General features: G+C 51.4%; 2 protein-coding genes across 11 annotated transcripts in view; one reads left to right on the top strand and one right to left on the bottom strand.

Moving 5' to 3' along the window:
- Window positions 1-20,169, top strand: part of FGFR1 (fibroblast growth factor receptor 1) — a 60,179-nt gene that overhangs the window by 38,078 nt on the left and 1,932 nt on the right. For 4 of the 10 annotated variants that reach the window (XM_012475955.2, XM_012475956.3, XM_064368669.1 and 1 more), the window contains exons 3-14: window positions 4,217-4,483; window positions 5,718-5,807; window positions 6,050-6,222; window positions 9,182-9,305; window positions 10,700-10,890; window positions 13,456-13,600; window positions 15,665-15,867; window positions 17,009-17,154; window positions 17,391-17,512; window positions 17,953-18,063; window positions 18,807-18,997; window positions 19,929-20,051. In XM_012475955.2, the coding sequence (XP_012331378.1) occupies window positions 4,217-4,483; window positions 5,718-5,807; window positions 6,050-6,222; window positions 9,182-9,305; window positions 10,700-10,890; window positions 13,456-13,600; window positions 15,665-15,867; window positions 17,009-17,154; window positions 17,391-17,512; window positions 17,953-18,063; window positions 18,807-18,997; window positions 19,929-20,051 (1,886 nt within the window). The remainder of the gene's footprint in view (window positions 1-4,216; window positions 4,484-5,717; window positions 5,808-6,049; window positions 6,223-9,181; window positions 9,306-10,699; window positions 10,891-13,455; window positions 13,601-15,664; window positions 15,868-17,008; window positions 17,155-17,390; window positions 17,513-17,952; window positions 18,064-18,806; window positions 18,998-19,928; window positions 20,052-20,169) is intronic. The other 6 variants (XM_012475960.3, XM_064368671.1, XM_012475961.2 and 3 more) reach the window with 5 other exon arrangements.
- LETM2 (leucine zipper and EF-hand containing transmembrane protein 2) overlaps window positions 9,275-20,169 on the bottom strand; it is a 39,308-nt gene continuing 28,413 nt past the window's right edge. The window contains exon 10 of the mRNA XM_012475971.3: window positions 9,275-9,475. Within this exon, the coding sequence (XP_012331394.1) occupies window positions 9,443-9,475 (33 nt within the window). The 3' untranslated portion in view covers window positions 9,275-9,442. The remainder of the gene's footprint in view (window positions 9,476-20,169) is intronic.

Genomic DNA, 20,169 nt, shown 5'->3' on the forward strand with positions numbered 1-20,169 from the left:
ATTTTAATAAATTGATTACCAGTTGTTAAAAGCAATATGGGCTAAGGGTGGTGGCTGACGCCTGTAATACCAACATTTTGGGGAGGTCAAGGTGGGTGGGTTGCTTGAGTCCAGAGGTTCAAGACCAGCCTGGGCAACATAGTGAAACTTTATCTTATTTTTTTTAAAAAGAGAGGAACAATACATCCGATGTCTGTCAATTAATGACCGCAGTGTGGTATGTCTATATAATGGAATATTACTAGGCCATTTAAAAGAACAGAGTGCTGATTCCATGCTATAACATGGAGGAAGCTCGAACACATGCTAAGTGAAAGAAGCCAGTCACGAAAGATCACATATTGTCAGATTCCACTGATGTGAAATATCCAGAATACCTAAATCCATAGACAGCAGATCGGTGGTTGCTTAGACTGGGGATAAGGGATGGAGGAGTGACTAGCATGGGTCAGAGTTTTTTTTGGAGGGGGAGCGGGGTTGAGAATGGTTAAAATGTTCTGAAGTTAGACTGTGATGAATGGTTGTACAACTGAATATGCAGAAACCACTGACTGGATGAATATTACAGCATGTGAATTACCTGCCTGCTGTTTAAAAAAATAGAAACAATACAAAATGGAATGTAATTGAGTATGAATTTGTGTGGTTTAGACAGTAACTGTTTTACAGAAAATTAGAGATGAGACGTTGGTGTAAACAAGGCTTCCTAGTTTTTTTGTTTTGTTTTAAGACAGGTCTGGTTGGGTGCAGTGGCTCACACCTGTAAACCCAGCACTTTGGGAGGCCAAGGCAGGTGGATCACTTGAGGTCAGGAGTTCGAGACCAGCCTGGCCAACATGACGAAACCCTGTCTCTACTAAAATACTAAGACAAGCCAGGTGTTGTGGCACACGCCTGAAGTCCCAGCTACTCCGGAGGCTGAAGTGGGAGAATGGCTTGAACCTGGGAAGTGGAAGTTGCAGCAAGCTGAGATTGTGCCACTGTACTTCAGCCTGGGCAACAAACAAAGCAAAACCCATCTTAAAAAAAAAAAAAAAGACAAGGTCTCTGTCATCCAGGATACAGTGCAGTGGCATGATTGTAGCTCACCGTAGCCTCCAACTCCTGGGCTTAAGTGAGCCTCCTGCCTCAGCATCCCAAAGTGCTGGGATTGCAGGCATAAGCCACTGCGCCCAGCCCCGGGACATTTTGGATGGTGGAATTAGAGTAGTTTGGGGCAGGAGGACCCTGGAATGGCACTGACAGTCCCCAGGAAAGGAGTAAGCTTTGCTATGCCAGGGAGGATGCAGCCGGGGCTGAAAGCATCCCAACTCGGGGAGGGACAGACTGCCCCTGGTAGAGAAAATGGGGCTGGATGGAGACAGTGGAAGCTGATTGCAGGGAGCCTTAAAGGTGAGGCAGAGATGTGGATTTTATTCTGTACACAGGGTAGATTTTGATTAGGAAAATAATGTAAAGCACATGACTACTTGGAAGCATCAGGGAGAGTCAGAACTGCAGCCCCAGGGAGGCCATTTAAAAGATTATCCCAGCTGGATGCAGTGGCTCACGCCTGTAATCCTAGCACTTTGGGAAGCCCAGACAGGTGGATCACAAGGTCAGAGTTTCCAGACCAGCCTGACCAACATGGTAAAACCCCATCTCTGCTAAAAATACAAAAATTAGCTGGGTGTGGTGGCTCGTGCCTGTAATCCCAGCTACTCAGGAGACTGAGGCAGGAGAGTCGCTTGAACCCAGGAGGCTAAGGTTGCAGTGAGCCAAGATCGCACCACTGCACTCCAGCCTGGGTGAGAGAGCAAGACTCCATCTAAAAATAAAGATAAAAATAAATTATCTTGAGATGGTTCTGGGAAAGAAAGTGGACAGAGCATACCTGAGCCACATTTGGAAGGGAACTGGCGTCTGAGCTTGCATCAGAGGAAAGCGAGCTGGCTCCTGAGGCTTCTGGAGATCACTTACGGTGGAGTTTTGTCTCCAGGTTCTGGTTGGGACGGGCAGAAGTTACGGATCCAAGCTGGTATCAGCTAGAGCGGGTCTCACCAGGGCCAGTGTTCCTTTGCTGTTTTCTCTTGGGGGAAAATAAATGCCTGGGGGTTCTCTGCTACATTTTTGTCTTTGGGGGCTGTTTTTTTCTCTGGGAATGGCTGCAATAGGCCTTGTGATGCCAGAGGGTAAAAATTCAGCTTGCACAGATCACAAGCTGCGAAATACTTAATTACTCAGGTCATTTGAGGGAAATGAGATTTGATCAATAGGAATGTCTGCTCTGTTCCTTAAGAGTTGAGTCTAAACTGCTTTTTTCCTACCTTCATTTGGCAAAACCACAGACCATTAAAAATGGAAAGAATAACTTTTTCTAAGGCCCACAAAAGCTTATTTTAATCGGTTGTGTGGTCTACTCACCTTTGTGGCGTTCCCCTTGACCGGACTCGCAAAAATTAACGTATGCAAGCCTAGTGGTTTCTGAGCTCTTTTAAAGCTGCACCCCTATTTCTGATGACTCCTATTTAAGATAAAGCCCATGGGTCGATGCAGGCTGGGCCTGCAACCTCAGTCCCCGCTGAGGGAGAAACCACTGTCAGTCCCTGGTCACTTCTGATGCTCAGGACACCCATTTTCATTTTTAATGTTTCTAGTGGAAGCCTGTTGAGGACTTCTGAAAGACCTTCTTTAAAATGATGGGGAGTGAAAGAGAAAAGGGAGATGAGAAAGGAAGGCAGTGAAGGGCCGAGGTGACTGCATGTGTGCTATTTACTGAGCAAGGATTTACTGAGCAACTCCTGAGTGCCAGGCATCATAGTACGTGCTGGGGATTTGAAGTACCGATGACACATCCCCATGCTCAGGTTCAGAAAGAGCACTGCCCTTCAGTGTGACAGGACGGGGAGGGCACCTAACCCAGACTGGGAGTCAGAACAGCCCTCGAGGAGAAGTCACCAACTAGGCTGAAGACTGAGTAGTGAGAGCTGGGGCAGCCGTGAACCACAGCAGGGGCGGAGGGAGAGCATGCTGTTTCAGAACCTTGTGCATCAGGGAGCAGCACTCGTTCCACAGAGTCTCTTAGGGCGAACAGATGGTGAGAAAAGGCCTCTCCAAGGCTTCGGGTGGAATGTGGGTGGTAGGTGTGAGAGGTGGAAGATGCCAGGAGTACATTTGAACATCCTAAAGGGAAATAGAAACTTCATTTCCCCTGGTAAGTGCAGAGGGGTGTATTAAGGAGACGGGTAACAGCCCAGGATGGTGCACTCAGGTGTGTCCGGGCACAGGCCTTCTTGAACGCGTGTGGGAAGAGGCACTGGTCAGGGGAGGGACAGGTGCCCTTGGCCGTATCAGATCTTGTGAGCTGCAGACACGCCCTGTGGGTCCAGTGCTCCCACCCAGGGACAGAGAAGGACAGGACACAGGGAGGGAGAGTGGATGGTGGGGGCCTGAGAGGGTGTGCCCAGGCAGAGGGCTGAGGAGAAAGGAGCTTTGTGTTCGACAGCTCCTGCTGCCAGAGCAAATGTGGCTTTTGTGGCAGCTGCGGCCTCCAGTCCTAATACAGTCAACAGCTCCAAATCCCCTGGCCTGACACCTGCCAGTGAGAGGTTCCCTGAGCTGACCTCTCCTTGGGCTGCCCCCCCAACATGTGCATCTGACACATCGGGGGCCAGACCCCTACCGTCACCAAATCACACAAATCCTGGTCAGCCCTGTTGACAAATTGTCTTCTCTCGACCTGGGTGGGGGCTGCTGGGGTTTTGAGGGGCGGGGTTTGTTCAGCTGTTGCTAGGGAAGGGTGAGGTTGAGCTGTCCCAAAGGAAATGGGGTGTTCCTCTGGCAAGTGGTGGTCTTGGCAAAGAACTGAGCGTCTGGGGAGGGGGCAACTCTGGACACAAGTCCTGGGGAGGGCGGACCTTTCCCCTTAGGATGGAGGGAAATGAGATGCGATCTGCTTAATGCTGCTACAGCTGCTTCCTAACTTTGCCTCTTTCTTCCTTTGACTTTTGGAGGAGTGGGGTGGGAAGACATGGGGGTTCCCAGGGAGCCAGCCGTTTCCCCACTGACCCTTGCTCCAACTCCTGCCGCCCCAGCTCAGTAGCCTCCAGTAAGTGATGCCCAGGACGGTGCAGCTCCGGGTGGCCAGCATAATTCCCTTTGTCTCTCCCCTCCTCCCCTCTCCCTGTCTTCCTCTCTCGCCCCTTGGCTCCTCTTCCCGGCCCTGTGGTGGCTGCAGCCCAGCCCTGGGGAGCCCCTGTGGAAGTAGAGTCCTTCCTGGTCCACCCTGGTGACCTACTGCAGCTTCGCTGTCGGCTGCGTGACGATGTGCAGAGCATCGACTGGCTGCGGGACGGGGTGAAACTGGCGGAAAGCAACCGCACCCGCATCACAGGGGAGGAGGTGGAGGTGTGGGACTCCGTGCCCGCGGACTCCGGCCTCTATGCTTGCGTGACCAGCAGCCCTTTGGGCAGCGACACCACCTACTTCTCCGTCAATGTTTCAGGTTGGTAGCCAAGCCCTGCCCTCACGCCCTCCAACGCTCTCTGCCAGTTTCAGGGGGAGGTGAACCTCCTCCCCTTCGTGATCTGCCCCCACTCTGCTTCAGAAACCGCTGCCCACTAACATTGCTCCCTGCCTGCCGCGTGGCTTGGCTCTCAGAGTTGTGACCAGGTTTGGTGGGCCCCAGGCTGGAGATCTGGGGCTTCCAGGACCCATCTCAGAGGTGATTGCCAGGGCTCTTGGGATGTTAAGACTCTGTGATGTTTCCCACCACAGCTTGCCCAGATCTCCAGGAGGCTAAGTGATGCTCAGCCAGCTTCCACCCCACCACTCCCTTGCCATTTGGACTTGGTACTTGGCTTAGTGATTAGAGCCCCCGAACAGGTGGTGGGATCCCTGCTGTGCTGGAGCAAGGAAACCAGGTGCACCACAAGGGAGCTGTGCCAGGGCAGCCAGGGAACCCTGGAGCTCTGTGAATCCGGGAACCTGCCACTCTTAGAATGTGACTTTCACAAAACTAGGATTTGAGGAAGTGGAGCTGAAATTTTCTTTGTGCCATGTATGCACCTCGGGGTGTGGACTTGGCACCAGATCCCCAAAGGTGATAGGAAGGACTGGAGAAAGATCTGGCATGAACCCCAATGGGTGACCACATGTGTATCAAGCCTGTTCTTACAAGAAATAAGTACTAATTGGGGAGAGGTGTTGGCAGCTGCCGGGGTGGTGGGTGCCCTATATTCTCTGGTTAAGGAGGGCAGCCGCCAAACCTTAGTAGACATATGCCAGAAAAATTCTGACTGTGGGTGTTTAGCCCATCCTTTGGAAATGGCATCTAGCCACGGTGCGTCTAGGCCTGCCTGGGTTTCCTTATAGTAGCCATCCAAAGAAGAATACAGGCTGCCTGGCTGCAAGTTGAGACCCAACACACCCAGGTGGCACCACGAGTTGAGAGCGAGCCTTTGAATGTAGGCTGGAATTAAGTTAAAGAGGAACAGCTGACCCTGATGGAGCCACCCAGTGTGAAGGCTTCCAGGCAGCGCTTTGGGGAAGGAAGGAAACACGAACAGGAACTGTTCTTAAACAGTCTCCATCCCACCGAGAGATGGTCACTAAGGGAGAAGTGGGACTGGGATCCCCAGGGGGAGGGTGTCCGTGTTCATCTGGAACTGCACTAGCCTTAGTGGGTGAAATCCACGCATCCCTAGGAGGAAGCTCAGTGCCCCTTCTTCTTCCCATAGATGCCCTCCCCTCCTCGGAGGACGATGATGATGATGATGACTCCTCTTCAGAGGAGAAAGAGACAGATAACACCAAACCAAACCGTATGCGTGAGACACTGTTTCCTATCTTACTGCCCTGGGTGTTAGCTTAAAGAGGGGAGGGGAAGGCTGAACAGGGAGGAGGAGAGGGTACATGGGGTCATGGTGCCTGTTCTGCTAAGTGCTAGGCACTGCTCACAGGTGTTGGGCAGATGGGCAAGGCACCCCCAGGTCCTGACCTGGGCCCTGCTCCGGAGCCTGACAAGCTGCTCCTCCCACCCTGCCTGTCTCTCTTGGCTTTCCCTGGGCAGCTGTAGCTCCATATTGGACATCCCCAGAAAAGATGGAAAAGAAATTGCATGCGGTGCCAGCTGCCAAGACGGTGAAGTTCAAATGCCCTTCCAGTGGGACCCCAAACCCCACACTGCGCTGGTTGAAAAATGGCAAAGAATTCAAACCTGACCACAGGATTGGAGGCTACAAGGTATGTGTGTGTGCATGCGAAAGTTAGAGTAATGGCAACAGGGGAGGCCGAGTCAGGAAATCCTGATTATATGCTTTTAATTGTTTTAAGTAATCTTTTCCAACTATCCAGGTAATGCATTACAATTTTTAAATACAAACAAATGCAAATAAGGTTTAAAAATTTCTTCAGTCTTCTTTCTGTATAATATGGTTTTTACATAGTTGATCACATGTAAGTAATTTTCTTGCCTTCTTATTTGTTAACATGAGTCTTTTTGTGATGTCTTTTCAAGTATGACTGTTTGAAACAAATTTTTCATGACTGTGTAAGATTCCATTATTTTAAAATCTCATAATTTGGCTGGGTGCAGTGGCTCACGCCTGTGATCCTACCACTTTAGGAGGCCAAGGTGGGCGGATTGCCTGAGCTCAGGAGTTTGAATCCATCCTGAGCAACATGGTGAAACCCCTTCTCTACTAAAAATACAAAAAATTAGCCAGACGTGGTGGCAGGCTCTTGTAATCCCAGCTACTGGGGAGGCTGAGGCAGGAGAATTGCTTGAACCCAGGAGGCAGAGGTTGCAGTGAGCTGAGATCGCACCACTTCACTCTGGGTGACAGAGTGAGACTCTGTCTCCAAAAAACAACAATAAAACTCCCATAATTTAATGAACTATCGTGATATTAGGTATTTTCTAGTTTTCGCCATAGTAAATAATGTTGCAGTGAATCTCTGTCAGCATTTTTAAGTGTGCTTCCTTAGGACAGATTATTACACATGAAATTACCAAGTTAAAGGGTTGTAAGCATTTTTTGAGCCTTTGATACATGTTACCAAATTACTTTCTTAAAAGGGAAAATTGATTCACCCTCCCATAGCAAGGGTATGAGAATGACAAATCCACTGTACCTTTGCCAGCAAATTTGATAGGCGAAAACATAGCAGTCCCCCCTTGTCCCTGGTGTCGCTGTCCATGGTTTCATTACCACAGTCAACCAACAATTAAAAATAGATGAGACCGGGCATAGTGGCTCGCACCTGTAATCCCAGCACTTTGGGAGGGTGAGGTGAGCGGATCACCTGAGGTCAGGAGTTCAAGACCAGCCTGGCCAACATGGTGAAACCCCGTCTCTACTAAAAATACAAAAATCAGTTGGGCATGGTGGCAGGCACCTATAATCCCAGCTACTTGGGAGGCTGAGGCAGGAGAATCCCTTGAACCCAGGAGGTGGAGGTTGCAGTGAGCCAAGATCACACCATTGTGCTCCAGCCTGGGTGACAGGAGCAAGACTCTGTCTCAAAAAAAAAAAAAGATGAGTACAGTATAATAAGTTATTTTGAGAGAGAGCGACCACATTCATGTAACTTTTATTATAGTATATTATTACAATTGTTCTGTTATTGTTGTTAATCTTGTGCTGTGCCTAACTTATAAATTAAACTTTATCGTGTGTGTCTGTATAGGAGAAACCAGTGCTATTAGATCTGTAGGTTTTGGTACTTTTTGCAGTTTGAGGCATCCACAGGGGGTCTTGGGACATATCCCACACGGATCAGGGGGTGACTGTATTTATTTCATTATTCTCTTGCATATTATTTTGCTTATTAATAAAGTTAGAATTTTCATATATTAGTAAGCAGTTTTCATTTCCTCTTGTGTAAACTGTCCGTCACATCCTCTGCTCATCTATATTTGTAGGAAGAACACCTTCATTTAATTCCTCTTCAGAATTTCTGGTCCTCCTTATAGTCCCTGTTTTTCTGTCATCTCACTTCTTATCTCATTAATCACGTGTAAGGAAAGCAGAGTATTTTCAGAAAGAATAGGGCAACTTTTTTTGTTTGTTTTTTGAGACAGAGTCTCGCTCTGTCACCCAAGCTGGAGTGCAGTCAAGAAATTCTCCTGCCTCAGCCCCCAACTACCTGGGATTACATGTGCAGGCCACCATGCTCAGCTAAGTTTTGTATTTTTAGTAGAGATGGGGTTTCGCCATGTTGGCCAGGATGGTCTTGAACTCCTGACCTTAAGTGATCTGTCCACCTCAGCCTCCCAAAGTGCTGGGATTACAGGCGTGAGCCACTGCGCACAGCCAGAAACACTTTAATTCACCATGCACTCACTACAGGCAAGACACCATGCTTTAAATGCTACAAGACAACATTCCTGCCCATAAAAATTTTCTAGTCTGATAGGAGGCAAATGTCATGAGCTGCTATTATAAAAAGCAGACTATGATCAGTGCTTCAGTAGACAAAGGGTAAGCACAGTTCTAGCCAAAGACTGGGTTGGAGGAAATTTTATTTTAAATTTGTTTTGTTTTGTTTTTGTTTTGAGACAGAGTCTCACTCTGTTGCCCAGGCTGGTGTGCGCCGGCACCAATCTCGGCTCACCGCAACCTCCACCTCCTGGGTTCAGGTGATTCTCCTGCCTCAGCCTCCCAAGTAGCTGGGATTACAGGTGCTCACCACTACACCCAGCTAATTTTTTGTATTTTTAGTAGAGATGAGATTTCACCAATTTGGCCGGTTCGAGGCTGGTCTTGAACTCCTGACCCTGTGATTTTCCTGCCTTAGCCTCCCAAAGAGGAGATGGCTTTTGAAATGAGCTGTCAAGGGCAGCGGGGGCTAGATTCTTATCAAATAGGAGAGGTGCACAGTTCGGAACATTCCTGGTGTATTTGGGAGTGTTTGCAGAAGACACATCTGTCTGCATCACGAATGACCTTGAATGTCACAGTGGAGACTTCCAGAGTCTTCACACCCCATCTGCCAGCTTGTCTGATGTGTTCTTTCAGAATGTGAATGGGCTGGTAGAGGGCACTCCATGCCTCATCCTAGCCAACACTGCAGCCTGGGGCCCTGTGCCACCGGGCTCTGATGTGGAGGGCAGGTGTCAGAGGGTGCCAACATTGTTGTGGGGCTTCTGCCTGCGTTTTCCTCCAGACCCTCAACGTACCCCTTTGGCATTTCCCCTCAGGTCCGTTATGCCACCTGGAGCATCATAATGGACTCCGTGGTGCCCTCTGACAAGGGCAACTACACCTGCATCGTGGAGAATGAGTACGGCAGCATCAACCACACCTACCAGCTGGACGTCGTGGGTAAGAGGGCACAGGCAGCAGGAGGGATGAGTTTAGCAGGAAGAGCCACTTGGAGAACACGGCCAGAGTGTCCAGGTTTCTTAGGGGACGAGTCAGGATAGCGGTTGGCACTTCTCGGCTTTGTCACTTTGAGCAGGTCACTTCTCTCTTTTGAGCCTCACTTTTCTTATCTGTGAAATAGAGTTAAGATCAGACAGTAACCCGTGTCAAAGCTGGTTGTCAATGTGAGATGGAAGGTGCTGTTCAGGGTATGTCCTGAAAGAGGCGCTGTTGGAGCAATGTTAAATACAGCATAACAGGAACTGTCGCTTAATGCCAGGCTCCCTAAATACTTGCCCTGTAATGCGTGTGGCACACCTGCAAGGTGGGTGGTATTCGTCTAGCTCTACACAGGAGCGCAGGCGCTGAGGCTCAGAGAGGTCAGACACCTTGCTAATGCAGAACTCCACGGCTGTGCCAACTCCAGGGCATCACAGGAGACTCTCGGAAGAACATCAAGCCTCTTGGAGTCCTAACTGCAGCCTTTTCCTTCTAGGAGTTCGAAATTCACTCTCTAGAGGTCATTGGGTACAGTCTGCGGCCAATGTTCTTGATTGTGATGACATGGTCTAAAAAGGAGATTGTGGCCAGGCGCAGTGGCTTATGAGCTCCAGGTGGTGTGAGGGGATTACTCATGTTTGTGATCGCATCACTTTAGAAGGCCAAGGCAGGAGGATTGCTTGAGGCCAGGAGTTTGAGACCAGCCTGGGCAACACAGTGAGACGCTTTGTAAAAAATTTTAAAACTAGCCTAGTGCAGTGGCATGTACTTGTAGTCCCAGCTGAGTAACTGAGGCTACTGAGGTGGGAGGATCACTTGAGCCCAGGAGTTCAAAACTGCAGTGAACTAGGATGACATCCCTGCGCTGCAATGTAGGTGACAGAGTGAGACCCTGCCTCTAAAAAAAGATAAAAAGGAGATTCTGATCTGAGAGATCGGAGTAAGATCTGAGATTCTGGATTTCTAACAAGCTCCTAAGGGATGCTGGTAGCACTGCCTGTGGACCATACTTTAAACAGCAGGAGTCTAAATGACTCTGGTTTTACTTAAGGAGAAGCAGGTTGCGCTGAGGCCTGGGGACGCAGCTGAGTTAGAATGTTCTCCATGAAATCATGAGCGACTTACTGTGACTGTAAATATGATGCACCGCCTTGAGGAGGAGGATCCTGATGGCTTAGGGCCTGAAGAGAAGGTGTCCGTTTCCCTAGCTCTGGTTTGAGAGGCTTGGGCTCAGCAGAAGTGCTGGGAGGTTTACAACCCATCACTGGGAAGCCAAGGGGGATGCAGGTGAGCACACCGTTCTTTAGCCGTGGCAGGGTCTCCATGACAAGCACCTCCTCTCCCGTCTTCCACAGAGCGGTCCCCTCACCGGCCCATCCTGCAAGCAGGGTTGCCCGCCAACAAGACAGTGGCCCTGGGTAGCAACGTGGAGTTCATGTGTAAGGTGTACAGTGACCCACAACCACACATCCAGTGGCTAAAGCACATCGAGGTGAACGGGAGCAAGATTGGTCCAGACAACCTGCCTTATGTCCAGATCTTGAAGGTAATCATGGCCCCAGTCTTCACGGGCCAGTCTACTGGGAAGGACACCAGTGCCCCCAGGGCTCAAGTTCCTGTGGGCAAGCTCAGTGCCCCGGAACGGGATCATTCCTTACCCTGCAGGCACACACACTCCATCTTGGTAGGGATCTAGCCATATCCCCCAGGACTAGTGACAGAGGTTGCAAAGTGGAGGTGAGCTGGGAACAAGGGCTGCAGGGGTGGGTGATGCTGGTCTGTAATGAGCTTTGAGAGTGACATCGCTGGGGCTTTGGGGTCAGCCACGCAAGGAAGGCATTTGGACCCCTGCCTTTTCATTGCCTGAGACCAGAGCCTTTCCAGCAAGCGTTTCCCAGTTTTAGCTCTGCTTCCTGAGTTACGTACGATCTTTCTGACAAATGGGGTGCATGATAAGAGCATCTCTTATGAAGAGTTGGAGAAACAAAAGCTACCTATAAATTCTAAGCCATGCGAGGAGTAATGGCATTTTCTTCCTTTTTCCTCTCACTCCCAGACATTCATTGTCCCTGAATGCTCCATTAATCCAGGGAAGGTAATTGCCTAAATCTCCAGTGGATCTTGCAACAGGAAGGAACCAGAAGCTGGGAAAGTTGTTTACCTCCTTGTCCCAGAGTTAGACCTCATCCTCCCCTGGCTCGGCTGTCTCAGAGATATACTGGCCCTCCCTTCTTTTTGCCGCTGGTGCTAAAACTGCTCTGTAGGACCTTGGTCACTGTCTCCACTCACAACTCCTGCTCCAGTCCTGGAGGGAGTGGGTTAAATACAAACAGAATATTCCATTTGAAGCAGTGATTCCCCTCCCCCCACAATCAAATGCTTTGGACTTCTGAAGTCCATTTGTTCTGTCCTTGTAAAAGGGAAAGAAGGCTGGGCACTATGGCTCACGCCTGTAATCCCAGCACTTTGGGAGGCTGAGGCCAGCAGATCACTTGTCAGGAGTTCGAAGCCAGCCTGGCCAACGTGGTGAAACCCCGTCTCTACTAAAAATAGAAAAATTCGCTGTGCGTGGTGGTGGGCACCTGTAGTCCCAGCTACTCAGGAGGCTGAGGCAGGAGAACTGCTTGAACCCAGGAGGCAGACGTTGCAGTGAGCTGAGATCACGCTACTGCACTCCAGCCTGGGTGACAGAGTGAGTGGGACTCTGTCTCAAAAAAAAAAAAAAGAAAGAAAGAAAAACTAAAAGAGAAGATAATAAATCTCACTTAACATCTCCCTTCACTCCCTGGGCCTGCCTGAAAGTTACACAGGAGCAACGTGCGTGGCCACATCCCAGCGTTTGCCCAACTGACTGGTGTGTCGTTGGTTTGTTCCAGCATTCGGGGATTAATAGCTCGGATGCGGAGGTGCTGACCCTGTTCAATGTGACAGAGGCCCAGAGCGGGGAGTATGTGTGTAAGGTTTCCAATTATATTGGTGAAGCTAACCAGTCTGCGTGGCTCACTGTCACCAGACCTGTGGCAAAAGGTAATGGGGAGATGGACGGGACCCTGTGCTGGGGATGTGATGTAGGCCTCGAGTTGCCGGGCAGGCGGGGAAGCCAGTGCTGGACTGTCCCTGTCACCCTACTGTGTTTCTAGTGCCCAGAGCCATGGAAAAATGCCCGGCCTGGGAGGCTGGTTTGGTTTGTCACTGTGTTGGTGTCTGCGGGCTCCCTGTCTGCCTTCTGTGTGTTCCTTGGCTGTGTGTGGATCCATGTGAGGACTCATGGGAACACAGTCTTGCTTCGTTACAAATGCTACTTCAGACAGAAGGTGTGAGTGGTGGTTAAGAGAAGGGGCCTTAGGCCAGGCATGGTGGTTCACGCCTGTAATCCCAGCACTTTGGAAGACTGAGGTGAGAGGATCGCTTGAAACCAGGAGGTTGAGACCAACTTGGGCAACACAGCAAGACTCCATCTCTATAAATAAAATAAATTAGCCAAGCATGGTAGCATGTGCCTGTAGTCTCAGCTAGTCTGAAGTCTGAGGCAGGAGGATTGCCTGAGCTCAGAAGGTCGAGGCTGCAGTGAGCTATGTTTGTGCCACTGTACTCCAGCCTGGGTGACAGAGTGAGACCCCATTTCTAAAAACAAGAGAGAGAAGGGGCCAGGCATTCCCTTGCATACTCGCATCTGCAGGCTGTATACGAACACATGCGTGTGTGTCTGTGTGTGCGTGTGTGTGTGTCTGCAGCCCCCGCCATCCCTCCTGTGTTCACCCTCTGGCTATCTTTACCTAAAACCAAACAGTCCCCACCTGCCGGCCCCATTTCTCCATGCCGCTCACCGCCCGCATGCTCGGATGGGCCAGTGGCTGCCAGCGTCTGGTGAAGGGTCGTAACCAGCCATCGTCCTCTCAGGTCTGCCGGAGGTCCTCCCTCAGGGTCTCACCCTCTTCTTCTAACAGGTTTTGCTGCCTGGTGGTTTTCGTTTGTTCCTTGTTGCGAAGAAGATGCGGGGGAGCATTTCTTCCTCTGGTCCCCGCCCCTCTGTCTCTCCCTCCCTTGCTCTGCGTCTCTTAGAGGACTCATGTCCTGTGCTTGTCCATTTTGCTTCCGTTGTCTCTTTTAGACTGCTGGAGTGAATACCACCGACAAAGAGATGGAGGTGCTTCACTTAAGAAACGTCTCCTTTGAGGACGCAGGGGAGTATACGTGCTTGGCGGGTAACTCTATCGGACTCTCCCATCACTCTGCATGGTTGACCGTTCTGGAAGGTACACACTGTAACTTCTCCTCTCGATGTCCTGCCCTCGCCATGGGCACGGGGGGAGCATGCATTTCCAGGCTTGGGGAGACACAGAGGCAGGAGAGCTAGAAGAATGGGCTCCTGCCTGCCTGGTACCACACCCTGCCCCAGCTTTAAGGGCTGAATCCTCTCGCCTGAGAGAAGAGCTTCCCTAGTTTTGCAGGCACAGGGAAGCCTCCCACTTGTCCACCTGCCTCTGCTCTCCCATGGCCAGTGCAATGCATGCGCGGGATCTGGGTTGACCCTGCAGCCGGACTCCTCCACGGCAGGCTCCTTCCATCCTTGGCTCCAGCAGCCTTCCCTCCTCCGCTGGGTACTGAGCATCTAAAAGTCTCAAGATAGGGCCCCATGCCTCTTCTCCCTGCACTCAGGCGCTCAGCCCAGGGGGGCTTGCTGCTTGCAAAGAGCAGCCCACCCTCCTCCTGTCCTACCATCCTATGCCTTTGGAGGAGGAGAAAGTCTGCTGGTCACGTGAACTGAGCTGCCTTCAAAAAGGCCTGTCCCGGGCAGCCACGCAGGCTTCATGATGTCCATGTATGCTCTTTGGCCGCTGCCGTCTCTCATCTCCCGAGGGGAGGTCTGCGTGTTGATCTGGGGAGGAAGGAGCCTGCAGCCTGCTCAGGGTGGTGGCTGGTAATCCCGGGGCCAGGGCTCGCTGCTGTCTCTTGGAATGTCCTGCACGTGGGCCTGGGCACTGCTCTTGGTCCTGCTTGCACTGCCCTCTCCTCTCTCGCCTCCTTTCCCCCTCTGCCCTGCTTGCCCGTCAGGATTTCCGGATGCCCCTGCTGGAGGCAAGAAGCGTTCTGTTTTTCTCATCGTCCCTGTCCTTGTCCTGTCCGTGCTCCCCGTGTGCTCCCAATCACTTGTCTTTGTTCCTCAACACCAGGGAAAGAAAAAAACAGCAACACTTCTCCCTGTCATCAGCTCTGCTGTCTCCTTGTCAGGCCTTGGGACGTTCTCCTGGGCTCAGTCTGGGGTCGTGCCTCATGCCTCTCTGGGAGGGTTCTGAGGGGTGCCACCTCTGAGGCTGGCTGATGCGTTTTAAAGGGGAAGGTTGGGAGGAGGCCTGTGGAAGGAGGAGGGCTGTCCACACCCGTGGGGCAAAGCATGTTCTGTGAAATCAGTGCTGCGTGAGGTGGGATGAGAGCCTCCCAGCCCCTCGTGCTGAAGGGAAGGGTGGACTGAACTGGCTTAGCTGCTGTGGCAATGGGGTCGGGGGTGAACCCTAATCTGAAGGTGGGAGAAGAGAATAGTAAAATGCAGCCCCTGCCCCCCTGCCACCACATTTGCTTAAGGTTTAGGAGTTGAAGCCTGTAAGTAGAATTCATAAGCACTACCAAAAAAAGCTTCTTTTTGGAAATTAAGTCCGCTTTGCCTGTGGTTTGACTAGGTGTAAATATTTACCTGTGTGACTCGACCAAGATGACACAGACCCCAAGTGGGACATTGAGCAGGGTGCAGGCTGGTTCCCCTCCTGTCCTCTGTCCTCATTCTGTGAGTGCCACCATCACCAGGGGCTGTGGCCTGGAAAAATAAACAAGGCACCAGCCCTGCCCTCAGGGACCCTGTGGCTTCTTAGGGACAGAGGACTCAAACACCTCTGTTCCTGTGTGTTAAGTGCATGCACACAGAGCTGAGGCTCTGCAGAGAAGGGCCATGGCTCCCTGAGGAGGCCAAGAAAGGCACACAGAAGTGACTTCTCAGCTGGCCCTTGCAGGGTCCCTGGTGCCTGTACCTGTCCAGTCCAGCTGAGCAAGGAGGCCCAGGAATGAATGAGGATGGGACTTGCGTAGCATGATGGTTCCGGGCCATCCCTCTTCCATGGCTCCAGTCCACTGAAGGCAGCCTCTGAGATCAGGGGCTTGTCCGATCCTCCTAGGGCCACAATCCTAGTCCTAGCTAGAACCTGGCATGGTTCTTCTCCCTGGAAGTTCCCAGGGGACAGGAGATAGGTGTTGTTTTTCTAATGGAGTGGAGCCTTGCATGGATGGGGCCCTCCAAACCTGCTGACACCCTGTTTGCACTGACTCAGCCCTGGAAGAGAGGCCGGCCGTGATCACCTCGCCCCTGTACCTGGAGATCATCATCTATTGCACAGGGGCCTTCCTCATCTCCTGCATGGTGGGGTCGGTCATCGTCTACAAGATGAAGAGCGGCACCAAGAAGAGTGACTTCCACAGCCAGATGGCCGTGCACAAGCTGGCCAAGAGCATCCCTCTGCGCAGACAGGTAACAGAAAGTAGATGGGGGATTTGCACACTCAGCACCACCTCTTTCTCTGGGCCTCTAATCCGCTGGCCTCTCCACTGTCCCTAATCTACAGCTTTGGGCTTGGGTTTCTGGCTTCTGAGCCAGGCACAGCAGAATGTCATGAACTAAGTGCTCCAGAGTCTGTTTTAAGCTAGTGTAGCCTGTGAATCTTCTGCACCCTCCATATCCCATTGCAAGTCCCCCGGACCCCTGGCACATGGATTGGGAGGAAGTCCCATATCTGGATGGAATGTGCAGCCAATAGCATGCATTTGAACTGTCCCCAAGGGCTGCTTAGAAGTGCAGAGATGCAGGGTAGAGAAGAGGACTGTCTGTATCAGTGCGTTTTCACGCTGCTGATAAAGACATACCCAAGACTGGGCAATTTACAAAAGAAAAAGATTTAATGAACTCACAGTTGCACGTGGCTGGGGAGGCCTCACAATCATGGCAGGAGGCAAAAGGCATGTCTTACATGGCAGCAGATGAGAAAAGAGAGCTTGTGCAGGGAAACTCCCCTTTAAAAACCATCAGATCTCATGAGATTTATTCACTGTCACAAGAACAGCACGAGAAAGATCTGCCCCCATGAGTCAGTGTCCTCCCACCAGGTCCCTCCCACAACACGTGGAATTCAAGATGAGATTTGGGTGGGGACACATACTATCCCCTTGTCCTCCTGTGTGCCCACCCTTCCCCATGGGAGGAAACTGTATAGAAGGTACAGGTTTCTATACAAGAAAGACCATTCCCTCAGAAGCCTGTGCTCATTCTGGAAGGTGCTTTGGGAGTTAGGAATCCATAAGCTAAGGCAAAGTATTTGCAAAGAGTTGTGAGAGTAGAGTTGTTACTGCAGTGGCCAGTTATAAAATATCAAGCTGGAAGAGGTGCATTTGGTCTGCTTATTTTAAATGTGAATGAAATCCAGAAAGGCCAGCCAGTGGCAGAAATAGGTCATTCCTGGAAGTTGGGCCTCCTGTGGTCTTCGGACCACTCTGTGTTGGTGAAAGAACACCAGATACACAGAAACGTGCCTCTGCCATTGTTGGGAAGCCCTGACTAGGAATGGGAAGGAGTCGCCCCGTCCCCCCTCCTTGCTCTAGGGTGACCCCACTCTTCCTTGCAGGTGTCTGCTGACTCCAGTGCATCCATGAACTCTGGGGTTCTTCTGGTTCGGCCATCACGGCTCTCCTCCAGTGGGACTCCCATGCTAGCAGGGGTCTCTGAGTATGAGCTTCCCGAAGACCCTCGCTGGGAGCTGCCTCGGGACAGGTAATCATGCTTTAACTCCTAACTTTTTGAAGACATCCTTTGCTTGCTATTCTAGTGGTGGAAGGTGTGTATACTAACACCTTCTGGGCAGTGAAGGTGTGTGAAATGCCTGCAGAAACATTCACTTCCACTTTCTGCTCGCAGTTGGGTGAAACACAGAAGTGGAGATGGGGTGCCTCTCAAAGTTCGAACTTCACCAGCCCCAACTTAATGCCGCTCTCTGTTTCCCCTGAAAGACTGGTCTTAGGAAAACCCCTGGGAGAGGGCTGCTTTGGGCAGGTGGTGTTGGCAGAGGCCATCGGACTGGACAAGGACAAACCCAACCGTGTGACCAAGGTGGCTGTGAAGATGTTGAAGTGTAAGTGATGCTTCTGTCCTTGCAGAGACAATCTTGTCCCATTCCAAACAAACAGCAGGCCTCGGGCCCAGCAGAACAGCTTCTCTGGTGCTTTTGCTGCCCACACCTGCTCCCCTGCCTGCTTGGGGTTACCTGGGAGTGGAGGGGGTGTTCTGCACCCTGAGATTGTTCTGTGACCTCACTCTGTTTCTTGGCGTCAACCTGGGCTGTGGTTAGGTGTTTATCCTGGATCTCTCACTTGCTGACTTTTCTCCCCACATCCCTCCCCGCCCACTACCACCTATTGCAACAACAGCTCCCATGAGAGGGAAGGTGGAAGTTGGGAGGAGAGAATCAAGTCCCAGAGAAAAGTGGCCCCTTGGCACAAACCCCACTCCCTTAGCCTTTCTCCTGCCCTCCTCCCTTCCAAAATTAATTGAGTCTCAACGTGTTCTTTAAAGCGGATGCAACAGAGAAAGACTTGTCAGACCTGATCTCAGAAATGGAGATGATGAAGATGATCGGGAAGCATAAGAACATCATCAACCTGCTGGGGGCCTGCACGCAGGACGGTGGGTCCCGGCCAGGCCGGCCTTCCCTCCCCAGCAGGCAGAAGGTCTGAGCTGTTAGGGAAGGGGGTTAAGAGAGGCTGTTTTGGCAGAGGTTAAAATGTGTTTCTCAGGGTCTGGGCTTAGCCCATATGTGTTCATCTGAGAATAAAGATACCTAGATTCACACACGTGGTGTGTTAACAGAGACAGCTGAGTAATTATAGTCTAAATTAGGGCGCTCAGGCTGGGTACAGTGTCCACTCCTGTAATCACAGCACTTTGGGAGGCCAAGGTGGGAGGATCACTTGAGATCAGGAGTTTGAGACCAGCATGGCTAACAAGATGAAACCCCATCTCTACTAAGAATACAAAAGTTAGCCAGGCGGCGTGGTGCATGCCTGTAATCCCAGCTACTTGGGAGACTGAGGCAGGAGAATCACTTGAATCTGTAAGGCGGAGGTTGCAGTGAGCTGAAAATTATACCACTGCACTCTAGCCTGGGTGACAGAGCGAGACTCCATCTCAAAAATAAACAAACTGGGGCTCTTTTCCCAACGTTGCTTGGGAAATTTCTGGACTATGCCAGGAATAACTATGTCTCTGATTTTCTTTGGGTAGTAGAATGGATTTCCCAGGTCCCCTAAAAGGAGGCAGGAGAGGGGAGGTTGGCTGGGGTGTGCTGCTGGGGGCGGGGTTTCCATGAGGTGATGCCAAACCTGCTCACCTGCTGCCGGCTGCGTGGCCTCTTCCTCCTGTGCCCGCAGGTCCCTTGTATGTCATCGTGGAGTATGCCTCCAAGGGCAACCTGCGGGAGTACCTGCAGGCCCGGAGGCCCCCGGGGCTGGAATACTGCTACAACCCCAGCCACAACCCAGAGGAGCAGCTCTCCTCCAAGGACCTGGTGTCCTGCGCCTATCAGGTGGCCCGAGGCATGGAGTATCTGGCCTCCAAGAAGGTGTGGAACCTGAAGGCTCCCCTGGGTAATGCCGGGGCGGGAACAGTGCCCCCCCCAGTCCTCCAGCCTGTGACTTGTCATCTTGTGGTGGCGTTGTGGATGCATTGAGCACAGGCCCTGTGCATTGTCTTAGGCTCTCTGGCAACCGCAGAGTCAGGAGAACCAGTGTAGCCAGTTGGCCTTGAGGTCAGACTGATGGAGGGTCAGATCTGTACATTGCCATTTTCTGTGTAGCCTCTTAACTATTCTTCAAATACAAAATAAGAATAATATCAGCTGGGTGCAGTGGCCAAGGCAGGAGGATTGCTTGAGCTCAGAAGTTTGAGACAAGGTTGGGCAACAACAGTAAGACCCCATCTTTAAAAAAAAAAAGATTTAAAAGTTAGCTGGGTGTGGTACTGCGTGCCGGTAGTCCCAGCTACTCAGGAGGCTTAGGTGGGAGGCTAGCTTGATCCCAGGAGTTTGAGGCTGGATGAGCCATGATCACACCACTGTGCAACAGAGCAAGACTGTGTCTCAAAAAAAATAAAGTATAATAATACCTATGTTGTAGAATTGTTATGAGGATAAAATGAAACGGTGAGCGTTGAGTGCAGTGTTCCGTGTGTAAGCGCTAGCTTGATTTGAGCCCAGCTCAGCGTGGACTTGCTTTGCTGGGAGGCAGGACCTAGGAACACGCGTGGTGTCAGACGAAGCAGAGGCATATAAAGGGCCAGCCTTCGGGGAGGGAAGGGAGGAGCGCTTGCTCTGATGATTGAGAAGCCTGGAGCTGGCAGAGAACGTTCTAGAAGGGAAAGCAAAGGTTCAGGGGCAGAGTGGTGTGACAGGAGAAGTCTTGTGAGGCAAGTCAGCCACTTGCACGGGTGGCGGCCCCCAGAGCCTTCCAGCTCCCTCACCTCCCTCCTCCTGCTCTCCCTTCCTCCTTCCTCAGTGCATACACCGAGACCTGGCCGCCAGGAACGTCCTGGTGACAGAGGACAACGTGATGAAGATTGCAGACTTCGGCCTCGCACGGGACATTCACCACATCGACTACTATAAAAAGACAACCAACGTGAGTGCCAACAGGGCTGCCCCATGCTGGTGGTTTCATCTGAGAAGCAAGGGATTGGTGGGATGGCTTGAGAACCCATCCCCCAGTCCCTTCCCACCTGTGTCGTCACGGCCCTGCC

Source organism: Aotus nancymaae, unplaced genomic scaffold (assembly GCF_030222135.1).
Source record: "Aotus nancymaae isolate 86718 unplaced genomic scaffold, 86718_ANA_hifiasm-v0.15.2.pri h1tg000079l, whole genome shotgun sequence".
NCBI classification, from domain to species: Eukaryota; Metazoa; Chordata; class Mammalia; order Primates; family Aotidae; genus Aotus; species Aotus nancymaae.